This window comes from Triturus cristatus, chromosome 12 (genome assembly GCF_964204655.1).
Source record: "Triturus cristatus chromosome 12, aTriCri1.1, whole genome shotgun sequence".
Classification (NCBI taxonomy): Eukaryota; Metazoa; Chordata; class Amphibia; order Caudata; family Salamandridae; genus Triturus; species Triturus cristatus.
The window spans coordinates 590,567,576-590,591,879 of NC_140595.1; the positions used below are offsets into that span (position 1 = coordinate 590,567,576).

The 24,304-nt window shown below is 45.2% G+C and overlaps 1 protein-coding gene across 3 annotated transcripts in view; it reads right to left on the minus strand.

Annotated features, from left to right (window-relative positions):
* The window catches only part of ZFHX3 (zinc finger homeobox 3), a 338,436-nt gene that overhangs the window by 68,430 nt on the left and 245,702 nt on the right, over positions 1–24,304 (minus strand). For all 3 annotated transcript variants that reach the window (XM_085638005.1, XM_085638006.1, XM_085638004.1), the window contains one exon: positions 19,388–19,504. In XM_085638005.1, coding sequence (XP_085494131.1) covers positions 19,388–19,504 — 117 coding nt within the window. The remainder of the gene's footprint in view (positions 1–19,387; positions 19,505–24,304) is intronic.

Sequence of the window (24,304 nt, forward strand, 5' to 3'; positions counted from 1 at the left end):
GGGCGCTCTAGATTGAATCTATTAGAAGCTAAAGTATTTGATGCTCTTGGATTTACACACACTTTTGAGATTGCACGCAGCCACAGACCACAGTACAAAATTCACTAACTGACTTGCTGTCAGCTATCTCCTAAATGGCCTGTTATAACTTACCAAATTGTATGGGGTATGACTTACCTCGTGAATGCTGGAATCAAAAATCCACACTCCTGGATTATCTTAAACCAAGGAGTTAGTGATTTCAATTGTATGGAAGTTGGAAAAGGATATATCAAAATGCAGCAGCTTCAGTATTAACAAGCATTGGTAACGCATCGGTTTCACCTATGTAATTAATAAAGAGCTGTTTTCATCAATCATCTTCTGGGAAAAGGGAAGAGCTCTCTGACAGATAACATGGGAGTGGAGAGGATGTGGCGCAGTGGCCAGAGCTGGTGACTCAATAGCTGTGGATCCCAGTTCGAGTCTTGGCGGTGCAGCGCAACATCCTGTGATTCTATGCAAATCACTTAATCTCTCCCAACGATAAACTGTTATTTAAATATACTGCAAGAGTAAAAGGCAAAACATTATGAAAGGAATATGCTACTTACCAGTATGCATCTGTTCTTGGCATGTAGAGCTGCAGATCTGTACACTTTTGCATAGATCGCCATCTGGTGTTGGGCCCGGATGTTTGCAGTTTGTTTTTCTTCTTGGACAGTCTTTGGAAGTCACGAGTTCGGTGACTCCTCCTTCGGTCCGTACTGCGCATGGGCCTCGGCTCCATCCTCAGATTGTTTTTCGCCAGCAGGGAAAAGATGGAGCGTAGTGATAACAGTAAGAAACCCATATGTGTTGTATCTAAATATGATAGACTGGAACGGATACAGGTAGCCGGGGAGGCGGGTGGGCGTGTACAGATCTGCAGCTCTACATGCCAAGAACAGATGCATACTGGTAAGTAGCATATTCCGTTCGAGGCATATGAGCTGCAGATTGTACACTTTTGCATAGATTATATAGCAGTACCCAGCCCTAGTGGCGACCACCGGTATCCGTTGCAGCGGTTTGAAATAGTGTCTTTAGTACAGCCTGGCCCACACTAGCTTGTTGCTTGGAATGCACGTCTACACAGTAATGTTTTGTGAAGGTGTGCGGAGTTGACCATGTGGCTGCTTTGCAGATGTCATCTAAGGGTATGTTCCCTAGAAAAGCCATAAAAGCCCCTATCTTTCTTGTAGAGTGGGCTTTAGGTGGAACAGATAATGTTCTTTTTGCTTTGTGATAGCAAATTTGTATGCACTTTACAATCCACCTAGCTATCCCTGATTTAGAGATGGGGTTGCCTTTATGCGGTGGAGAGAAGGAGACAAACAACTGTTTGGTCTTCCTGAAAGGTTGCGTTCTTTGTATGTAGTACAACAAAGCCCTTTTAACATCAAGTGTATGTAGAGCCCTTTCCGCAACAGATTGAGGTTGCGAGAAAAAAACCGGTAATTCCACCGATTGATTAAGATGGAAGGGGGAAATGACCTTGGGCAGAAATTTTGGGTTTGTACGAAGTATCACCTTGCTGTGATGTATCTGCAAAAAGGGTTCTTGTATAGTGAACGCTTGTATTTCACTAACTCTTCTAAGGGAAGTGATAGCTATGAGGAAAGCTGTTTTCCAGGTGAGGAACTGTAGCTCACATTTATGCATTGGTTCGAAAGGCGGACCCATTAGCCGTGTAAGAACTACGTTTAGATTCCATACAGGGGAAGGTGGTGCCCTGGGTGGAATTACTCGTTTTAGGCCTTCCATAAAGGCTTTAATAGCGGGCACTCTGAACAGTGATAAATGCTGTCTCTTTTGTAGGTAAGCAGCAATTGCTGCTAGGTGCAGACGTATGGATGAATATGCCAGGTTACACCTTTGAAGATGGAGCAGATAGCATATGATGTGCTGTATGGATGCATCTAAAGGGTTGATTGTATTGTTACGGCAGTAAACAACAAATCTCTTCCACTTTGCGGCATAGCATGCTCGAGTGGTAGGACGTCTGGCTTCCTTGATAATGTTCATGCAATCAGGGGGAAGGTTAAGGTATCCAAATTCTAAGATTTCAGGAGCCAGATCGCAAGATTGAGCTGAGCTGGGTCCGGGTGCCTGATTTCTCCATGGTTCTGTGTTAGGAGGCATAGGGACAGGTGCAGTTTTTGATGTGGTACTACCGATAGCTGTAGCAGTGTGGTGTACCACGGCTGCCTGGCCCATGTTGGAGCTACCAGAATGAGTGTGAGGGAGTGCTGCTGTAGCTTCCTTACCACTAACGGAATTAGCGGGAGAGGTGGAAAGGCGTATGCAAATTTGCCTGACCAGTTCATCCATATCGCGTTGCCTTTGGACAATGGGTGTGGGTATCTGGCGGCGAAGCTTGGGCATTTTTTGTTTTCGTGGGTGGCGAAGAGGTCTATCTGAGGATGCCCCCACTTGTGGAAGAATGGGCGAAGAACTTGTGGATGCAGTTCCCATTCGTGCATTTGCTGCGTTTGTCTGCTGAGCAGATCTGCCATGGTGTTTTGTATGCCTGGGACGTGCTGTGCCAGGAGAAAGATTTTTTGTGGAATTGCCCATCTCCATATGTTCTGTGCTAAGCGGGAGAGCTGGGGAGAGTGTGTCCCCCCCCTGTTTTTGAATATAATACATCGCAGTCATATTGTCTGTGCGAATGAGGACTGCTTTGGCTGCAATTTGTTTCTGAAAGGATTTCAGGGCTAGAAAGATCGCCAATAACTCCAGATGGTTGATGTGGAGTACTTTTTGCTGTGGCGTCCATAGACCTTGCACTGTGAGGTGTAGAAGGTGCGCTCCCCAGCCGGAGAGCGATGCGTCCGTCGTTAGAATCACCTGAGGAACCGGGTCCAGGAACGGCCGCCCTTTGGAAAGGTTTGTGGTGTTCCACCACTGCAGAGAGTGATGGGTGCGGCCGTCCACCAACACCAGATCCGTCAGCTGTCCCTGGGCCTGGTTCCACTGCCGTGCTAGGCACTCTTGGAGTGGACGCATGTGGAGTCTTGCATGGGGCACTATGAAGATCCAAGATGCCATCATCCCTATTAGCTTCATAAACACTCGTGCTGGGAGAGAGTGTTGAAGAGTGAATGTTTGGCGCAAGGCTTGTATGCTTGCGATTCTGGCTGAATTGGGATAGGCTATAGCCTTGGAGGTGTCTATAGTGGCCCCGAGATATTGCTTTGTGTGAGATGATATGAGGTGGGACTTTTGATGGTTCACCGTGAAGCCTAGCCGGTGGAGCAGTTGGATGGTGCTGTTTGTATGTTGCACACATTGGCCGTAGGACGCTGCTTTTATGAGCCAGTCGTCCAAGTAAGGGAAGACGTGAATGTGTTGTCTTCTGAGGTGAGCTGCTACTACCGCTAGGCATTTGGTAAACACCCGTGGTGCGGTTGTGACCCCGAAGGGGAGAACCTTGAATTGGTAATGCTGACCGTCCACCACAAACCTGAGATACTTCCTGTGAGAAGGGTGTATTGGAATATGAAAGTATGCGTCTTTCAAGTCCAGTGTAGTGAGAAAGTCTCCCTGACAGAGGAGTGGGAGAACTTGTTGGAGGGTGACCATGTGGAAATGGTCCGAATGTATATATGCATTTAGAGGCCGGAGGTCTAGAATGGGCCGTAGGGTCTCGTCTCTCTTTGGGATTAGAAAATACAGAGAGTAGACCCCTAGATTTTGCTGATTGACGGGGACCTGCTCTATATCTTGTTTTTGGAGGAGGGAGATTACCTCCTGTTTGAGCAGTATGGTGTGTTCTTGTGACATTGTACGGTGCCTGGGTGGAATATTGGGTGGGGTAGATGTTAGTTCGAGACAGTAGCCTGACTGAACAATTTGTGTCACCCATTTGTCTGATGTTATGGTCTACCAGGTGTGAAGAAAATGTTGTAGCCTGCCCCCGACTGGAGTGGAATGGTCTGGGGGAAGCGGGGCAAAGTCATTGGGCGGGTGGTGTGGCAGAACGGGTGTTGTTGGTTTTGCCCCGCCTTTATTATTGTTTCCCCTATAACCACCTCTCTGATAGCCCTTTGAGAAGGTATTCTGAGGAGGGGACTTGTAGGAAGTAGAGGCGTTATCGGCAGAGTAACCTCTGCCTGTGCCCCGAAAGGAGGAACGACGAAATTATTGGGTGGGGTAGATGTTAGTTCGAGACAGTAGCCTGACTGAACAATTTGTGTCACCCATTTGTCTGATGTTATGGTCTACCAGGTGTGAAGAAAATGTTGTAGCCTGCCCCCGACTGGAGTGGAATGGTCTGGGGGAAGCGGGGCAAAGTCATTGGGCGGGTGGTGTGGCAGAACGGGTGTTGTTGGTTTTGCCCCGCCTTTATTATTGTTTCCCCTATAACCACCTCTCTGATAGCCCTTTGAGACGGTATTCTGAGGAGGGGACTTGTAGGAAGTAGAGGCGTTATCGGCAGAGTAACCTCTGCCTGTGCCCCGAAAGGAGGAACGACGAAATTAACGTCTAGGGGTATGGGATTGTAATGCCCCCATAGACTTTGCCGTATCCGTGTCCTTTTTCATTTTCTCCAATGCTTCGTCCACCTTTGGACCAAATAGGTGTTGTTGGTCAAAGGGGTGATTTAATATAGATGCCTGGACTTCTGGCTTAAACCCTGAGATTCTGAGCCAGGCATGACGACGAAGCAAAACACTGGTGTTTATAGCTCTAGAAGCTGTGTCTTCTGCATCGAGGGCACATTTAATTGAGGTATTGGTGATGAGCTTTCCCTCCTGTATTAGCTCCTGAGCCCTGTGTTTATGTTTGTCTGGGAGGTGTTGCATGATAGCCTCCATATCGTAATGTGCTCTATCATAACGTGCAAGCAGAGCTTGTGTGTTGGCAATGCGCCACATATTTGCGGCCTGCGAGGCAGTGCGTTTACCAGACGCATCTAAGAGCTTTGACTCCTTATCTGGTGGGGGAGCCTCCCCTGAGGATTGAGAGTTAGACCGCTTCCTAGCTGTGGATACCACCAAAGAGTCCAAGGGAGCAGGTCCTTTAATATATGCAGGATCTGTGGGGGCTGCTTTATATTTTTTCTCTATCCTGGGGTTTAGTACCCTAGCTCTGACTGGGTCCTTGAACACCTCTGCAGCATGTTTGGTTACCCCTTTTAGCATGGGCAATATTGCTGAGGCCTTATCTTGTATATCAAAAGTGTCCAGCAGGAAATCGTCCTCAACTGGCTCGCTATGTAATTCTACCCCATGGTAGTGTGCCGCCCGCTGTATTAAGTGGTGGGACCCCAGGGAGTCCTCTGGAGGAGACGGCCTGGATGGATAAATGTCATCCTGAGGCACATCTGGTACATCGGGGTTGTGGTAATCCTCCCATGGGTCTGGTGTCCCTGGAGGTGTGGGGTCTATTGGGGCGTCTGCCGGGTCATAATCTGGATCTCCATAATCAGGGTCTGGAGATGGGGTTGGAGAGCGGTGAGGCAAAGGTGGTGGAGATATGGGAGGTGGAGGAGGTGGTGGGGAGGGTACTCTGAAGGGGGATGTGGCAGAGTCCTTCCGTTTTGGCGGTGGAGGAGGATCTGGCTTGTGTAAATGTCTTTTTTGGAAGACAAAGTTAAATGACCAGTCTTTGGATCCTTTGTTAAAGTTTTTTGATAAGGATCAGGCGTAAATAGTTCTTCTGGCACCGAATCGTCTGTCGGTGCCGATGTTTTCGGAGCCGAGGGCTTCGATGGTTACTCCATGCCATGCTTTTTCGGGGTCTCCGATTTCTTCGGTGCCGAGGCGGTCTTCGGCGCCGGAGCGTCGGTGCCGAGGGGCTTATGCTTATGCTTTATCGGCACCGAGAGTGCAGGTTTCGAGCCCGATGACTTCGGAGCCGAACTGGGCGTGGTTTTCTTCGGTGCCGAACTATGTTTTTCGGCACCAGGAGTAGGCTGGCTCGAGCCCGAGCCGCCGGGAGACTTATGATGCTTCGACACCGGGCCCGAAGGTGGGGTGATAGAAGCTGTATGTTTGGTTTTCCCTAGGCCCGGAGGCGAAGGTGTAACCGGAGTCTCTTTCGGTGTGGGTACGGGAGTGGGAGGGGGTAAAGTACTCACGACCCTCTGCGCCGGTGTTATCTCCTCCAGGTCAGAGTCGTCGGCCTCGGAAGCGCTGACGAGTTCTTCCTCCTGCTCTGTGTGCTGCTGCCCCGAAGCTCCGGTGTCGTCTCCGAAGATGTCGGGTGGAGCCGAAGTCGATGAGTGCGCCATGGTGCGTCGAGCTCTTCGATCCCGGATGGTCTTTTTCGATCGAAAAGACTTGCAGGCGGGGCAGTCTCGAGCCTCGTGTTCGGGAGAGAGGCAGAGGTTACACACCTGATGGAGGTCGGTGTGGGGAAATTTAGACCCACATTTTGGGCACTTTTTGAAGGGAGTCCTTTCCATCGGCCGAGACCGGAGTCGAGGGAGGCCCATAGGCCGGTGCCGATGTCTGGAATCGAAAAGTGCCGCCGAGAGAGATGAAGAAGATGATTTCTCTTAAGAATCTCGATGGACGAGGATTTTCCGTCGAAGGTCGAACTGGAAAGGTTCGAAGCCGGAGCACGAAGTATCACTTCCGAGCCCGATGGCGGAAAAAAACAATCTGAGGATGGAGCCGAAGCCCATGCACAGTACGGACCGAAGGAGGAGTCACCGAACTCGTGACTTCCAAAGACTGTCCAAGAAGAAAAACAAACTGCAAACATCCGGGCCCAACACCAGGTGGCGATCCATGCAAAAGTGTACAATCTGCAGGTCATATGCCTCGAACATATAGTTTTACCAACAGTATTTTGGCAGCGGGAAACTGATAAGAGAAGAAGACGAGGAACAAGCATTGGTAAATGCAGGAAAATATGCTACAGCCAATAGAAATGGAGGAAATATAAGTGGCATGTACAGGAACTAATGAGAAGCCAGGAAAGAGAGGAGGGGGATGCAAGTCCCTTTTAAGTATATATATTAAAACAATAGATTTCTCAGGCAAAACCTCAAAAGGCTGGCAAAATTTGATCACATCTTGCCATCCTTAAAAGAACTGCATTGGATGCAGATGGAGAATAGAGTAGAATTGAATAGGGCATGCAGAGTGCATAAACCAAACACTGGGTACCAATTCCTCGCAGGCACTATACAGCCCATCTAAACACTAAACTGAGAAACCCCATCTCAGCTGGTGATCATTCATTTAAAAATAGGTGAAGCTGGTGGACGGATCAAACTCAGCAACTCAGCTGCTCAAAAATAGCACAACATACCCTGTGAATGTTGACAAATACAAAATCAAAGGTTTTGCAGGAAAGTGGGCTGGATTTACACCCGCTAGACATTCACAAAAGCATACCTAGCAGCAACTGTACACATCAACTGAGTGCAATCACTTAAGTGTCAATCCCACGCAAGGGATGGGACGTTGGTATGGCAAGACGTGGGTTACTTTATGAATGCCCACAAACATGTCAATTTGAGAGCATTCACAACTAGCTAACTGACACCCTGTAATCGGACAGTTTCGCTCCTGATGGAAGGAAGTCCCGCTACATGGTGGGAAGGAATGGGACCAGGACACCCCCAGGGAAAGTAGCTTATAAATGGGGAAAATATTTTCCTCATTGAAAATAAAATATGAGTGATTGCACATCAGCTCAGGCATTTTCTACAGACGAATTTTACTGTGCATAGAATTCTGGATCGTGGAAATGTTTTCCAGAAGTATGCCTGGAAGAGTAGATTTCCAGATGTACCCCTGGAATGGTTTACGAATTAGGACAAAAAGTGTATTGAGCTGCATGCAATAATGAGTCCTATCACAACTAGTCTCAATATACACCTTACATGAACTAAAACACAGAACAAAACACAGATCACAAAGGCTTGCTACATGGTACATAGTCCACTACATATATGGAACAGGAGTGCATTACTCCAGGGGAATGAATGGATTTCACTGGGCGAGCAGGGGCGAGCGCATAAAACCTTTTCTCCATGAGGGATACAGGTAAAAGGTATGCCTCTCTATTACTGCTTCAGATGCCATCTCTGCTGTGAGTAAGGATACAATTTGGGTGCATTCCCTGGCGAATAGAATATTTTGCTGTTCTGGGTGTACGTAAAAAAAAAAAACACAACTAGCAATGGAGCGTCCTTAGTGGACTGTTGCATTCACAAAGGGAAAAGCAACAGGGTAAGTCAGGAAAAAGGAAAGAAGAGATCATAGGACAAATGTTTTGAGATGCATAAAATGTCACCTATTCCATCAGATACACACAACCCTTGTTTCTCCAAATGTAAAGTACTGACGCCACCAACCACAAGAAAAACACAGAACACAGTGAAAGTTGTGAGTTTCTGCACTCCCTTCTAATATGGAAAAAAAATCTAAATCTCACCCCGTTTGGTTTATAATTTTACCATACCCAAATAAAACTTTATCTACCGACATGTATTTTGCACAGAACACCCGGTCTGGTTCTGTTTTAAGGCTTTTGTGCTATTTTTGGTCCTCATCTTGCATTGGAGGGCAGGACTCCGACAAACGTAAGGGACTTAGGACATTATAACTTGATGCCATGCCATATACACAAACTCAGTAATGTGCAAATAATACAGGACACCATTAAGAAGCAGAACAAAGGCTTTAGAAAGCACCAGGGCATATGTTATGCCCATGTGAAACACGTCGGCAGGCAGCAGTTTATTGGATTAAATCAAATTACAGATCAAATAGAATGAGAATTATTTTTTCATAACCATCTGAAGGGGAATGCAGGAACTCACAACTTTAACTACGTTCAACCATCTCTGGGTTAAAGGCTGACCCCAGAAGAGCTCCTAGCACCAACATGCAGTTGTAAGATTAGGTAGCAGTTTATGTGTAATCACGTGTGTTGCCTACATGTTTAATCATACAATGCACACAAGCATGGTCAACGATCCCTCAAAAACATACACAAACAAAATATGGCATTATCAAAGACACACCATCTGCCAGTTCAAACACAGCTCACAGCAATGCACAGACCCAATGGACCGAGACCATACAAATACAGAAATACACACCATTGTTCCCTCCCACATATATGTGAGCACACACCAGCACGCGCACACAGATATACTCAACTTGCCAATTCAAATACAGCTGAGAGTGATGCACGGGCTCAATGGACCAAGTCCACGCGAATGCACGCAACCACACCAACATATAAGCGAACACACACACATTAACGTGCGTGAACACACACACACGTTCACACTGCACCAACCTCTTGAAATACAGATACACACATAGGAATTTAAGACAAATGATCTCACAGTCAATAGCCCACATACTCCAGATTTGTACACAAACACCGCAAGCATGGATACTAAAGTACGAAAATGCCATCCTCCCCTACACAAACAATTCAAAAAAAGCTGTCATCGATTTTACAAAAACAAAATAACTGAGACACGCAACAGTGCTACACAAAAGCCTTGAGAATGACAGGCACAGCGGTGTGCGTGCATCTTGCACAGGGTGTCTGCAGGGCAGAGGGATGGGAAACGCATAATAGATTTCAGCCCCAATGAGCCTGACCTGCTTTTCTCACTACCAGTAATTAGAAAGGTGCTGGGCTGCAGGAATTATCTTGACAGCAGAAGCAGACCTCTATACATTCATGCTAAACATGTCAGATCAGATTGGAGTGAGCGCCCGCCGGCCTCTGGCAGAGTCCATAAACACGTTTTTCTGGAACAATTTCCTGTCTCTTGCCAATCCATTAATATCTCTTTTAATAGCAATCTACAGGGCCTGCGAATCAGGGACGCACCATTTCACTAATTGCCTTGCGTTAGGTAAGCCTTGTGACTCACAGACCGCTAACGAGAAGTTAGACCCCGAAACACTTCGAACAGCAAAGGCTCCCCAGTCTACTGAGGGCCACCAGAGCCACTTCAAGGGCAGAGGCTACTCTGCGTCTACTTCTAGTGAGTCTACACTAACCCGAATAGCCGAGACTCTTCCGCATCTACACGGGGAGCCAGTACTAGCAGAATATACGAGGCTTCTTCACATCTACATGAGGAGCCCATAGCAGCAGAATATACGAGGCTCCTTCACATCTACAGGAGGAGCCCATAGCAGCAGAATATACGAGGCTCCTTCACATCTACATGAGGAGCCCATAGCAGCAGAATATACGAGGCTCCTTCACATCTACATGGGGAGCCCATAGCAGCAGAATATACGAGGCTCCTTCACATCTACACGAGGAGCCCATAGCAGCAGAATATACAAGGCTCCTTCACATCTACATGAGGAGCCCATAGCAGCAGAATATACAAGGCTCTTTCACATCTACACGGGGAGCCAGTACTGACAGAATATACGAGGCTTCTTCACATCTACATGAGGAGCCCATAGCAGCAGAATATACGAGGCTCCTTCACATCTACATGAGGAGCCCATAGCAGCAGAATATACAAGGCTCTTTCACATCTACACGGGGAGCCAGTACTGACAGAATATACGAGGCTTCTTCACATCTACATGAGGAACCCATAGCAGCAGAATATACGAGGCTCCTTCACATCTACATGAGGAGCCCATAGTAGCAGAATATACGAGGCTCCTTCACATCTACATGAGGAGCCCAAAGCAGCAGAATATACGAGGCTCCTTCACTCTACATGAGGAGCCCATAGCAGCAGAATATACGAGGCTCCTTCACATCTACAATGGGAGCCTATGCTAGCAGAATATCCAAGGCTCCTTCACATCTACATGAGGAGCCCATAGCAGCAGAATATTGGAGGTCCCTTCACATCTAAAATGCGAGCCTATGCTAGCAGAATATCCGAGGCTCCTTCACAACTACACGGGGAGCCCATAGCAGCAGAATATATGAGGCTCATTCACATGTACACGGGAAGTCAGTGCTAGCAGAATATCAGAGGCTCCTTCACATCTACACGGGGAGCCCATAGCAGCAAAATAGCCAAGACTCCTTCACATATATATTTATGGGGAGTTCATACTAGCAGTATATCCGAGGCTTCTTCACATCTACATGAGGAGCCCATAGCAGCAGAATATACGAGGCTCCTTCACATCTACAGGAGGAGCCCATAGCAGCAGAATATACGAGGCTCCTTCACATCTACATGAGGAGCCCATAGCAGCAGAATATACGAGGCTCCTTCACATCTACATGGGGAGCCCATAGCAGCAGAATATACGAGGCTCCTTCACATCTACACGAGGAGCCCATAGCAGCAGAATATACAAGGCTCCTTCACATCTACATGAGGAGCCCATAGCAGCAGAATATACAAGGCTCTTTCACATCTACACGGGGAGCCAGTACTGACAGAATATACGAGGCTTCTTCACATCTACATGAGGAGCCCATAGCAGCAGAATATACGAGGCTCCTTCACATCTACATGAGGAGCCCATAGCAGCAGAATATACAAGGCTCTTTCACATCTACACGGGGAGCCAGTACTGACAGAATATACGAGGCTTCTTCACATCTACATGAGGAACCCATAGCAGCAGAATATACGAGGCTCCTTCACATCTACATGAGGAGCCCATAGTAGCAGAATATACGAGGCTCCTTCACATCTACATGAGGAGCCCAAAGCAGCAGAATATACGAGGCTCCTTCACTCTACATGAGGAGCCCATAGCAGCAGAATATACGAGGCTCCTTCACATCTACAATGGGAGCCTATGCTAGCAGAATATCCAAGGCTCCTTCACATCTACATGAGGAGCCCATAGCAGCAGAATATTGGAGGTCCCTTCACATCTAAAATGCGAGCCTATGCTAGCAGAATATCCGAGGCTCCTTCACAACTACACGGGGAGCCCATAGCAGCAGAATATATGAGGCTCATTCACATGTACACGGGAAGTCAGTGCTAGCAGAATATCAGAGGCTCCTTCACATCTACACGGGGAGCCCATAGCAGCAAAATAGCCAAGACTCCTTCACATATATATTTATGGGGAGTTCATACTAGCAGTATATCCGAGGCTCCCTCACTTCTACACGGGAGCCCATAGCAGCAGAATATACGAGGCTCATTCACATGTACACGGTGAGCTGATACTAGCCCGGATATCCAAGGCTCTTCCGCAGCTACACGGGGAGCCAGTACTAGCAGAATATATGAGACTCATTCACATGTACACGGTGAGCTGATACTAGCCCGGATATTCGAGGCTACTTCACATCTACACGGGGAGCACATAGCAGCAGAATATATACGAGACTCATTCGTATGTACACGGGGAGCCCATAGCAGCCGAATATACAAGGCTCCTTCACATCTACATGGGGAGCCAGTACTAGCAGAGTATCCGAGGCTCCTTCGCATCTACACGGGAGCTCATAGCAGCAGAATATACGAGGATCACTCACATGTATACGGGGAGCAGATACAAGCAGAATATCAAAGGCTATCTAACATCTATACGGGGAGCTCTTACTAGCAGTATATATCAGGCTCCTTCACATCTACATGGGGAGCCCATAGCAGCAGAATATCCGAGGCTCCTTCACACCTACATGGGGAGCCCATACAAGCAGAATAGCTGAGTCTCCTTCACATCTACATGGGGAGCCCATACTAACGGAATATCCTAGGCACCTTCACATCTACATGGGGAGCCCATACTAGCAGAATATCCGAGACTCCTTCACATCTACATGAGTAGCCTGTGCTAGCAGAATATCCAAGGCTCCTTCTCATCTGCACAGGGAGCCCATGCTAACAGAATATCCTAGGCACCTACACATCTGCATTGGGAGCCCATACTAGCAGAATGTCCTAGGCACCTTCACATCTACATGGGGAGCCCATACTAGCAGAATTTCAGAAACTCCTTCACTTCTACATTAGGAACCCATACTAGCAGAATATCCGAGGCTCCTTCACATCTACATGGGGAGCCCATACTAGCAGAATATCCTGGGCACCTTCACACCTACACGGGGAGCCCATACAAGCAGAATATTAGAGTCTCCTTCACATCTACACGGGGAGCCCATACTAGCAGAATTTCAGAATCTCCTTCACTTCTATATAAGGAACCCATACTAGCAGAATATTCGAGGCTCCTTCACATCTACATGGGGAGCCCATAATAGCAGAATACCCTAGGCACCTTCACACCTACATGGGGAGCCCATATAAACAGAATATCGGAGTCTCCTTTACATCTACATGGGGATCCCATACTAGCAGAATTTCAGAGGCTCCTTCACATCTACATTGGGAGCCCATACTAGCAGAATATCCGAGGCTCCTTCACATCTACATTGGGAGCCCATACTAGCAGAATATCCAAGGATCCTTCTCATCTATCTGGAGAGCCCATAATGGCAGAATTTCAGAGCTTTCTAGCATTTAAACGGTGAGAAGATACTATCAGAATATCAGAGACTCAGCAGGGGAGGGAGGGAAGGGGGATCGTTTTTTCTTATTGCATTATTATAATCATTGAATGTGAAATGTGGCAAGTCATATTCATCATTGGCTGTTATACAGGGGCCAGGACATTTACCCTGGCCTTTACCATCTACTGTAATCCTGATTGGATGCAAAGTTTTCAGTGAATGTAGAGATACTTGTACAATAAATAAAGTTTGTTTAAAAAAAGAATATAAGAGATTCCTTAACACCAACATATGGACGCAATTCTAGCAGAATATCAACAGGTTGTTAACATCTACAAAGAGGAGCTAATAATAGTAGAATATCAGAGATTCCTTCATGTCCACACAGGGAGCCAATACTAGCAGAACAATAGAGGATTTCCCACATCTTCATACATCTTTCAATGTAGATAGGAAGATGCCGCCAATATCTGCTAGTATTGGCTCCATCTTGCTATCTACATCGAAATCCTTAACTAGTAGAATATCACAGTTTCCTTTGCATCTGAACTTGGATCTGATACTAGCAGAATATCTGCAGCTTCTTGGCATCTCCAGAGGGAGACAATATTAGCAGATAGCAGAGACTTCTTGACATCTACACCAGGATTCAATACAAACAGATTACTTGAGGCCCCTTCACATCTAAATGGGGATCCAACCCTTGCAGAATACCAGATAATTCTTGACACCTACAGAGGCTCTGTCACGTTTATACAGGGAGCCACCAGCAGAATATCAGAGGGTCCTTCACATTTAAACATGGAGCCGATACCAGCAGAAGATCACAGACTCCTTCACATTTAAATGGGGAGCCAAGACTAGCAGGATATCCGACGATGCTTCACATCTAGAAAGGTTCATTCACATATACACATGGAGTCACCAGCAGAATACCAGAGGCAATTTTACGTCTATATGTAGAGCTGATACCAGCAGAATTTCTAAGGTTCCCTCACAATTAAATGGGGAGCCAATACTAGCAAAATATCAGAGGCTCCCTCACATCTACACAGGGAACCAATCATAGCAGATTATCTGAGATTCCTTCCCATTATGAGCTGACACTAGCTGAAAATCAGCACCTTCTTCACATTTACATAGGGGAGCGGATACTAGTGGAATAACAGAGGCTCCTTCAAACCTATGGAGCCAATACCAGCAAAATATCAGAGGTTCCTTAAACCTCTGAAGAAAATACCAGCAGACTATTAGAGGTACCTTCAAACTTGGGAATCCATACCAGCAATATATCAGAGGTTCTTTCACTTCTACACCAGGAGATGACACTGGCAGAACATCAGAGGCTTCTCCACATCTACATTGGTGAGCCGAAACCAGTAGACTATCAGTGGCTCCTCCACACATCTACATGAGGAACTGATACTAGCAGAATTATCCTGCACTCCTTCACATCTACATGGGCAGCCGTTCCTAGGTTAGAAGCGAATGCTCCTTCAAACCTGTGGTAGCCTGTATTTTAGAATCTGCTGAACACTTACAGATGGAAGCAGACATTTACTGGAATATCAAAGACTTCTTCTGCACACTTACAAATTTGAGCCTGAGTGGGTGATTCACCTTGGAAACAAAATCCTACAGCTCTACAAATATAAGAAGCTACTTCATAATTACAAATGGGGGCCTATTCTAGTCCGAAGAACAAAAGAGGGAACACAATAGAATGACCATCCAAGGATCCTTAATGTCTACTAACGTTGGCATCCACTGTGTTGAATCATGGTGATTCGCGTTCATATCATCCAGAAGCTCAGCTCTGAGTTTACAACACTATAAACAAGAGCCTAATGCACGCACTGCGATACCAACAATATTATTGTTGAGCCCAGTCTACAGACGGTTTGCGTCTACATTATTCAGCAGCTCCGTTCAAGGGTCACATCATTTTAAACAAGAGCCAAGTGTACATACTGCGGTACTATTATAAATATCGTTGAGCTACATCTACATACAATTTAAATACACGGTTCTTTCATAAGAGTAAATTCATTTTCTACATGGTATCCATATATCGAGATCTACCGCTAGACGTTTGGTAGTTGATGACTACAGCTGTGTCTCTAGAAAGGCTAAAACAGTATCTAGCAGCAGTTGGTACCCCAACACACAAGACGTTATTAAAGATATCGGTTTACACACTGTAGGAATTTTTATATCCTATAATTATATATTGCCCTACAATTCATCAAACAAATTTGAGAACCATATTCAAGTTGTGTGAAGCTTTATACTCTATACTGTATTGCAATAGACGGTCCCCTGATGAAGGCAGTTTTGCCGAAACGAGCGTAGTCTCCATCTTCCGCATTCCTTTGATCGACTATACATCGACCGTAAAATCATTTTGATTAAAACAGATTATGTGATTTAATCTTTGCAATATATTGTATATAAAAAAAGTGATATAATTGTGTAAATATTCAGCACAGTATATTTTGTCACACTTTGAAAGAAAAACTATGAAATAACCTTAATAGATAAACTAAAAGAATGAAGATATACATTTGCACAGTTAAAAAATGATTTGATGAATATAAATAAAAGTATATATATTTGATTAATCTGTACTTGTCTTGCTTTTGATTTACATATGAATCAAAGCTATTAGACTTTGCTATTGATATACCTAGTTCTGTTGGCACATTTTTTAATTATAGCTTGTTACATATTTCTTACTTATTGTTGAATTTCAAAGGATTCATAACATTGACAAAGAGTGGCTTATACAAGATTGAATATCAAAGCATCCTTATTGACTACAAACAGTGCCTGACCTTATATAGAATATCAAGGGACCCTTAGTGTCTACAAATGGTTGCCCAACACTAGACTGAATATAAAATCTAGAAATCTGAAAACTGAATTTGACAAACAGTGTTTGTATTAGATTGAATTGTTAATGTCTACAAACAAGGGCCAGGACTAGTCCAAATATTCTGTGGTCCTCAGTCCCATAAAACAGCACTAAGTTGACAATCAAAGGACCCTTGACGTTAATGAACAGTGGTCAATATTAAATTGAAAGTGAAATGGTCCTTTAACATCAACAAAAGCATCTTTAGTATCTATTAAAAAATAAGCAGTACTCATTCTTTATTCCTGCAAAACAGAATCTACACTACATTGATCAAAGGGTCCTTAACATCAATGAACAGTGGTTAACACGAAACAGAATGTAAAAAGATCTTTACCATCAACAAACAGTGGCGTATATTACATTAAATATAAAAGAATATTTTATATCCACAAAAAAGTACCAGAGCTAGTCCTTCATTCTTACAAAACGGAACCAGCAGAAAAATGGGCATAAAAGGAGCTTTAAAGTGTACAACCAGTGGTCAAAATTAGTCCCACTAGCAAAAGATCCTTTACACCTACATGCAGTGACTTACACTCACATCAATATCTCTGGCTCCTTCACGTCTACTAACAGCAGCCTACACTCTTAAGAATATCAGCAATTATTTCACATTTCCAAATAGAGGCCTGCACAACTCTGGATATTAGAGGCAGTTTACAATCTAAACTGGGGTCTGCACTAGCGGTCCACTAGCAGGGAATTCATGAATCAAAGGCTGCTTTCACTATGCAGACAGGAAGCATATCACTTAACTATCAGAGGCTACTTCCAGTTGGCAGCCAGTGTAATATACCAACTATCACCAAATACTTAACATGTTCAAATTTGCTAAAGTCACTTAACAGCCATCCTATACTACATATGTGGGATCCACTCCAAAATCTTCATGCATTTCCCAATCTACAAGCAGGCAAGTTATTATCTCAAATATTACAAACTCCTCCAGGTGTCAATCAGGGAGGTCTTTAGCACAAAATATTACATAGTAGCAAAATACATGCCAAGTGTTTCATGCTAGAAACATCAACGTGTCTCCAATTCTGCTGCACCATACACAACGCTGAAGATTTACGCATTATATCTCTGATGGCTGGTGTTGGGGCCTCTCTCTGCACGGCCTTACCTTTTCTAGAGTCTCTCCTCGCCTGCGGTGCTTTTACATCATCAAACCCACAGCACCTTCAGTGCACAACCTTTCACTTTACGGACTGGTGAATGTCTCCACTTTTAGGTGCATTACCTTTTCTCCAGTGTTGTTGTCTTATCATGAGCAGAGTAACCAGACGGTTGTACACAACGAGCCAGGCTCCTTAACAGTGACGGCGCTTTCATTACATACACTCTTAGTACGCAATGAACTTTTGGGAACTGGAAAGGACGGTTTTGTCAGGATGGACTTCCATCCAAAATACATTCACAAATATGTCTACTTGAATGAAGTGCTTTCTAAGGCTTGAAGTATTTCCAATATTCCCTTTCATTGAAAGAAAAACAGCTGAAAATGTAATGTTGACATGAGTGGAAAGTTCTTTAACTTTCAGCTCCAAGTGGTCTCTCGCGTATGTATTATAAAGATATGTTTCAACTTGCAGACACTGCAGTCGATGTCCCTCTCACTAGGGGCAAAAAATGCCAATGTATTAGGCAACACAGCACTTCATTTGAGGGGTGGCATCCTATAGACAAAGAGACTCAAGGAATCCGGCTAAAACGTTATAGATAGTATGAGTCTTGAAACTCAGAGAGCACTGACGGAAGCACATTTTGTGATATACGCTAGTCTTTTCATACATTTTCTGTAGGGAATGTGGCACACTAATAATTTCCTTCTATTCACACATCTCTCATAACTCACTCCCCCAACAGTATATCCATCACTTTCCAAGCTCATTAACACACCCCTGCTTTTTGTTTCACTCCCCACAACTCTCCTTTCACTACTCACTCTTGATTACACTGTCATCCTTGGCCATTCTCCCCACGAAACCTCTTAACCTAATATGCACATGAAAACCCATATATCACTACTCTCACTACCAACAGCACTATATTATCTTCTTCAGGCCACTGTATTTGTGAAATTCGGCAGAAGTGGTGTTTACAGATATTTTTTAATGTTCTGAAAGGTTTTGTACAATTTCTGAACTAGGTGTGGATGATTTCTGTAAAGATATGAAACATTTAATGAAAACGTCCTGCTGCCCTACAGAACACTCATAACTGCCCCATGAGGCCACCCTCAGTACTCACTCGACCTAACAATATTTCTGAAGGCTGTCTTGCGCCTGACATTTGAGGGCACAGCCTCGCATGTCTCCCAGTGGATATAGAAGACCAATGTACCTTCAATGGCTCCCAATAATTAGATAGATTCACTTTCAAAGCTATATGCATAGCTCACCCACCAATCCATGGGAATAGACAACACTTGCTTCAGCAAAAATCATTGTATATCATCAAGCCAGACAGCTCAAGGCTGGCTCCACTACTGACTGTGACTCCCTTCAAAAAGACACAAACACATGGAACCTGCTTGTCGTTACAGTATACCTAAATTTGGACATTAATGCCTAATTCAATCGGCAGAATAGATCTCCATATCCACTTCGAAAAGGTTTAACATGATTTTCCCGTCATTTTAATCCCATGATAAAAAATATGAACTATACAAATTGGAAAGTAGATATCTGCGGCTGTGTCTATTCTAATAACTCTCTGCAACACAACCTACTTATGCGCTGTGCTGCATCTTGCACCATCTTTGGTGTGCGTCTCTGAACCTCACACATCTCCACCAACATCTTGAGCATAGGACAGACTACATCCAATACACTTCCACCCATTCACGATGTAAGGGAGCCCATGAAATCTCAATGCTTTGCATCCTCACCAGCGGCACAACATGCTACACAAGAGCTGCAAAGCAATACAGTACAATGTCTCTGGCTATTCTGGGTTAGCTAGGATCCACTCTTCCTGTCAGGAAGCAGTTATCCACAAGAGCGGAGGGGCAGTTAGGAGAATGAGACTGAGGCCAGCCATCCTTACCTGACCACTTGTTGCTCTCTTTGTCTCCGGCATTCTCTTGATCTTTAGCTGAATCATTGTGCTCCCGGGCGGTCTTCTCACCGGCTCCTTCCACATCTTCAGCCACTTCTTCTGAAGCTAGAAACGTGAACACAACAAGTGGTCAGGATGGAATGGAGTTCGAGACGAAAGCAACGTCACAGCTACAGAGTCGACCACCAATGTGAAGACCAGTCTAAGCATGGCACAGAGTTTGGCAACTCCCCGTGGCAACCACAAACAAAAAAGTACACTGCCCATAATATCGTGACTTTGAGGCTAAACCACAGGTACAAGCCGCAACCAGGAAGCTGCTTTCTACTCGCTATTCCAGGGGGTTGGTGAAGTGAAATTAAAGTAGAACTCCAGTACAGCCTAACGATGGACGAAGTTTCAATGATAAAAAGCAGGTAAGTGTAGAATGCCTCTGCTGTTGAATGTATATTGGAATAAAATAATGTGTGCCTAAGAAATAATGATGTATACGTCAGGATGGCCCACTACTTTTACATTGTACCTAAATGCTTATATAGTGCATTATCTGAATGAAAAGTACTGGATTGTGTATAATAAGGTTTTTAATGTTTTATGTGGCTTTTGTGTTTTTATATTTTATGATTATGATGCATAATCGAATAAAGATTAATATACAAACATACATAGAGCCGTGTCTCCATTTTAATTTTAACATCCAGTGTGGGATGTCTATGTAAAGAAGTAAAGAGTAACAACATTGGTAGTGATCAACTCTCCGTTTACCGTGTGGCAATTAAGTTAGGCAATGAGCAGTGTAGAGAGGTACTGCAATTTCAACATTCATTGTAAGAACTGTACATCAGATTATCTACTAAAATGTGACACCACACCATATAACCATAACATACACCCCATGTACCCGGGCCGCGCTCCGCCGTTCAAACGATCTCAAAGCTGGACAATGCTCCTTGTGCAGGTCTTACACCCATAGCATGAAAATAAAAACACATTGTTCCTTATTATAATCCATTGTGAAAGTATTGGAATCATTTTAACCCCTTCGCTGCGGCGGGAATTCCGCCGCAGCGCTGGGGGGGGGGTTGGGGGGCAGCGCGGTGGCGCTGTGCTCATGACGGAGCCACTCCGTCATGAGCCACGGTTGAGCTGTGCTCATGACGGAGTGGTTCCGTCATGACTCCGCCCACGGCGCTAATCGCCCGCACAGGCGGGGAATTAGCGCCGCGTGGGAGGAGCGGCCGCCAACGGCCGCGGCATGACGGAACCACTCCGTCATGAGCACACGGCAACCGTGGCTCATGACGGAATGGCTCCGTCATGAGCAGGGGAGGGGTTAAGGTGCCAGATGATCCTTCCTGATTATGTGGTCATATTTACCACCTGAAATCTGCAGGCAAAAGAAACCCGGGATGGCCTCAACACATCAACCTGCCTACAGCTCCAGACAATTGGCCGGTGCATCCATAGCAACCAGACTGGAGCACTTATTGATGCTGTGTTCGAACTCAATGATCAACTACTTGAAAGCCTTCTGCCCAGTGAACATTCCAGTGCGCTAACTGCAAGATGTTTTTCCTAATTCGGAATTAATAAATTAGTAACTTTGTACCCAACTACGGTTCCAAATTTACTTGTACATCGCCACAAAAGAAGCATTGTAACCTATATTTAGAGATACAGCCATTTCCTCACTCTGCCAATTTTCTTCCCGGCATTGTACAGGTCCTAGTGGTGTGCTGGTTACTATCACGGTCATTATTATTATAAGACAGCAACAATTGTATTATTTAGAGCTGGAAAACTTCCTTGGTCATAGGGTGGTTTAGGGACAGCTTTCATCGTCACTGACACAGCCAGCTTTGCCATGCTGCCAAAAACGTGTTCCTTAGCACTATTCCAAAGGGTGGTATACCTCCAACATGTCTCTGCACTGAAGCACACCAGGACCTGACAGACCAGTGCTGGTGGTACCTCTCAACACTGCTCCTACCCCAAACAATCCTCTTCCCTTGAACATGGAATATGTTCGGAGCAGAACTGAAATACGGATGAGCACCCAAAGACTGCTGCATTTGTGGTCAAGCGTCCAGCAGTGAAAAGCGAGTGTGTTGACCCACTGACCCAGTCTCTCAGCCCCTACCGCCTCCGTCCCGCTACTGCTTTCCCAGCAGGTTCCTATCTCACCGGCTGAGCTGGGAAACCGGTCTCCGTTTCCCTGAATTACCACAGAAGCCACAGACTAAAAATAACCTCCCAAGCCCTGGGAACGTGGTTAGAAGCTCTGGGCAGCAGAGATTTCATTACACCTCGGCTGGCGCTCGATCCATTTCCTGACACTTATAGGCACAAGGTAGGCCTAGCCCTGGGGAGGACAGGCAAGCGGGGGCTGGAGAATAGAAAGAGCGAGCGGTGCAGCTCACTCCAACCTCACAAATACTACCTATTCCTGGGCTATACAGGTACCAGATGTACAGCCAGAAAGACACAGATAGTACAGGGCAGTGCAAGTGATACAGCTGCACCCCTTGGAAGACCTACGAATAGCTAAGCCAAACTGTTACCGGTTTTTCCTGGTGTGAGCAAAGAAATCAACATTTGCATGTAAGGAAATTCAACCACTTAGGTGTTGATACATGAATTCTTTCTGTGCACTCCAAGGAAATGAGATGGTCTCCCCTACGAGCCAACGCCTCTGACAGAGTCAGCCAAACCTGACGTATGCTGACTACATCCCCAGCCTTATCCGACTCTCAAAGTCACCAACCTGCCAAGGAATCTACTCATTTCTACCTAGATCCTTAAGAATGCCACCTAAAAGTGATATATGGAACGCAAATAGCAAAGAATTGATGGAAAAATGGGGAATGGAAAAGCGTGTGCAAGATGGGCCCAGCAGCTAGAAGAGAAGCTACAGACAAAAGGCTAGCGCATCGAAAGGCAGTCTGACGCTATCCCCAGATGCGATCTTAAAATGCTACAAGACGACGCAAATCAATACCACTCAATTGCTTTCTCCATAAGTCAGCAAGCTCTTCCCCAAAGTACTTAACTGTACAGACCGTTACCTTCCAAATCCTTCCACACACCGCACAACTAAATGGTAGGGTATTGATGTCTCAATACAACAAAGACAACCCAACTCATGAATAATTAACCTCTCATGCTCTGTACTCCATGATTACACTGAACAAGAAGAGAGGACGGGGCAGAACTGGGAAATGTATATCAAGAAACACCCCCTGCTCTAGTCCGAAACTTCAGTGTAATGAGTGTGCCTTTATTGGCTGAGTCTAGCTTTTACACAGTGTTTTGGTTCCAGTGCCCATTTGCAAATCGTAAACTGTTCATGGATTCTTGCTGTGTGAAGCAGAACTACCGCCATTGGTACATAACATACACTTTCAGCATCACTGGCAGTGAGTGACCCACGTACCCCAACCCATGTGGCTTCTTCTTCTGGGCAAAGACCTCAATGTTCTAGTGAAGGCTTCTTGTCCCTCCGTCCACCTCTACGTTGGAAGATCAATGCAATATCAGTCTCCCCACTAATGTGGAATACACAAACACACACCTTTATCTATCCCACCAATTGGATTTAACACATACCCCTTTATATCCACTGACGGAGAAAGGGCATTCATGTGCAGCATCCTTCGTTAACCTAAAGAATGCAGTCTGGACATGTGTTTGCATACCACATATGTATGGATAACATACATCTATCAGTAACAACATTGGTGTCTCCCCATCTACGCACCTCTGACCACACCATACACACTTTTCTATTCCCACTACCAAGAGTGTATACTAGTAGTAGCCAAACCACTACCCACTGCTCTGATGAGATAAACATAAAATGAATAGAGTCTACATGTATGCGCCTTTAAGTGGCCTAAAGTGTGTGTGTGTCACGGGCATCCCCATCACCACCAGTGGGATCTGTAGGACTCCATCAACCCCATTAATGGGTAGGGTACATGAGATTCTATCCACTTCATCAAAAGTGTTCACACAAGTGTCTCCATCGCACCACCAATGAGGGCTACAGGCCTGCTTCGCCCCTGCCACACCTCATTCCACTCCAGCGAAGTATTCTGTGCTGCTTAATACACCATGCCTGTCAGTGCATGCGAAGTCCAATAGACATCACCCTACTAAAGAGTTGTGCTGGTAAGCTGTCCAATTGACTGCTACAAAGCATCTCCACCAGTACCTGCCTTCATTCATCTCCAGGCGTCAATTGTGGAGGATAACAGTATGCCTAGGCTCAGTCTTCAAGGGTCAGTACCAGGATTTTAACTCAGCCCCCTCCCCTACAGTGCAGGAGGGGGACACCCTTCAGAGGGACTCCATTCAGCCTAATGCCTAGGAATGTATGTGAATTATGGAGGTCTACCTAGTCAGTACAATAGAATACCACAGAGAAAGGCCCTTTCTTTGTCTCTTGAATGTGCACTAAATAAAGGACCGAAGAAAAAGCTTGATCTAATAGCAAGTCCTTCAAATTGTATCAGTCATTGGATATGTAAACACTCAAAATGCCTAGTTTGGTAGAGTGTCAGTACTGTGATGTTTCCTGGGTGGTGGTGTTTATCCCACTTGAGGGGGCAGCACTGATATTTCTAGGTTGTTCACCAATGCTGTACATTCCATTAAATCCAGCCTTATTAACTCTGCCAATGATTGGAAAGGGGTAACAAAAAATAAAATGTTTTCTGTATATGATGAATGATCTAGTTAAATAACTGAATGGGGTAAACACCGGTATGATGGAGGGTACATTTCAGATGTAAAATATATTTCATGCATTACAATGAGAGCACTTTCCGGAAGGTGGAATTATATGCTCAATAACATGAGATGTGACAGTAATACTTCCCTGGGTGGAACCAACTCCTATTCCAT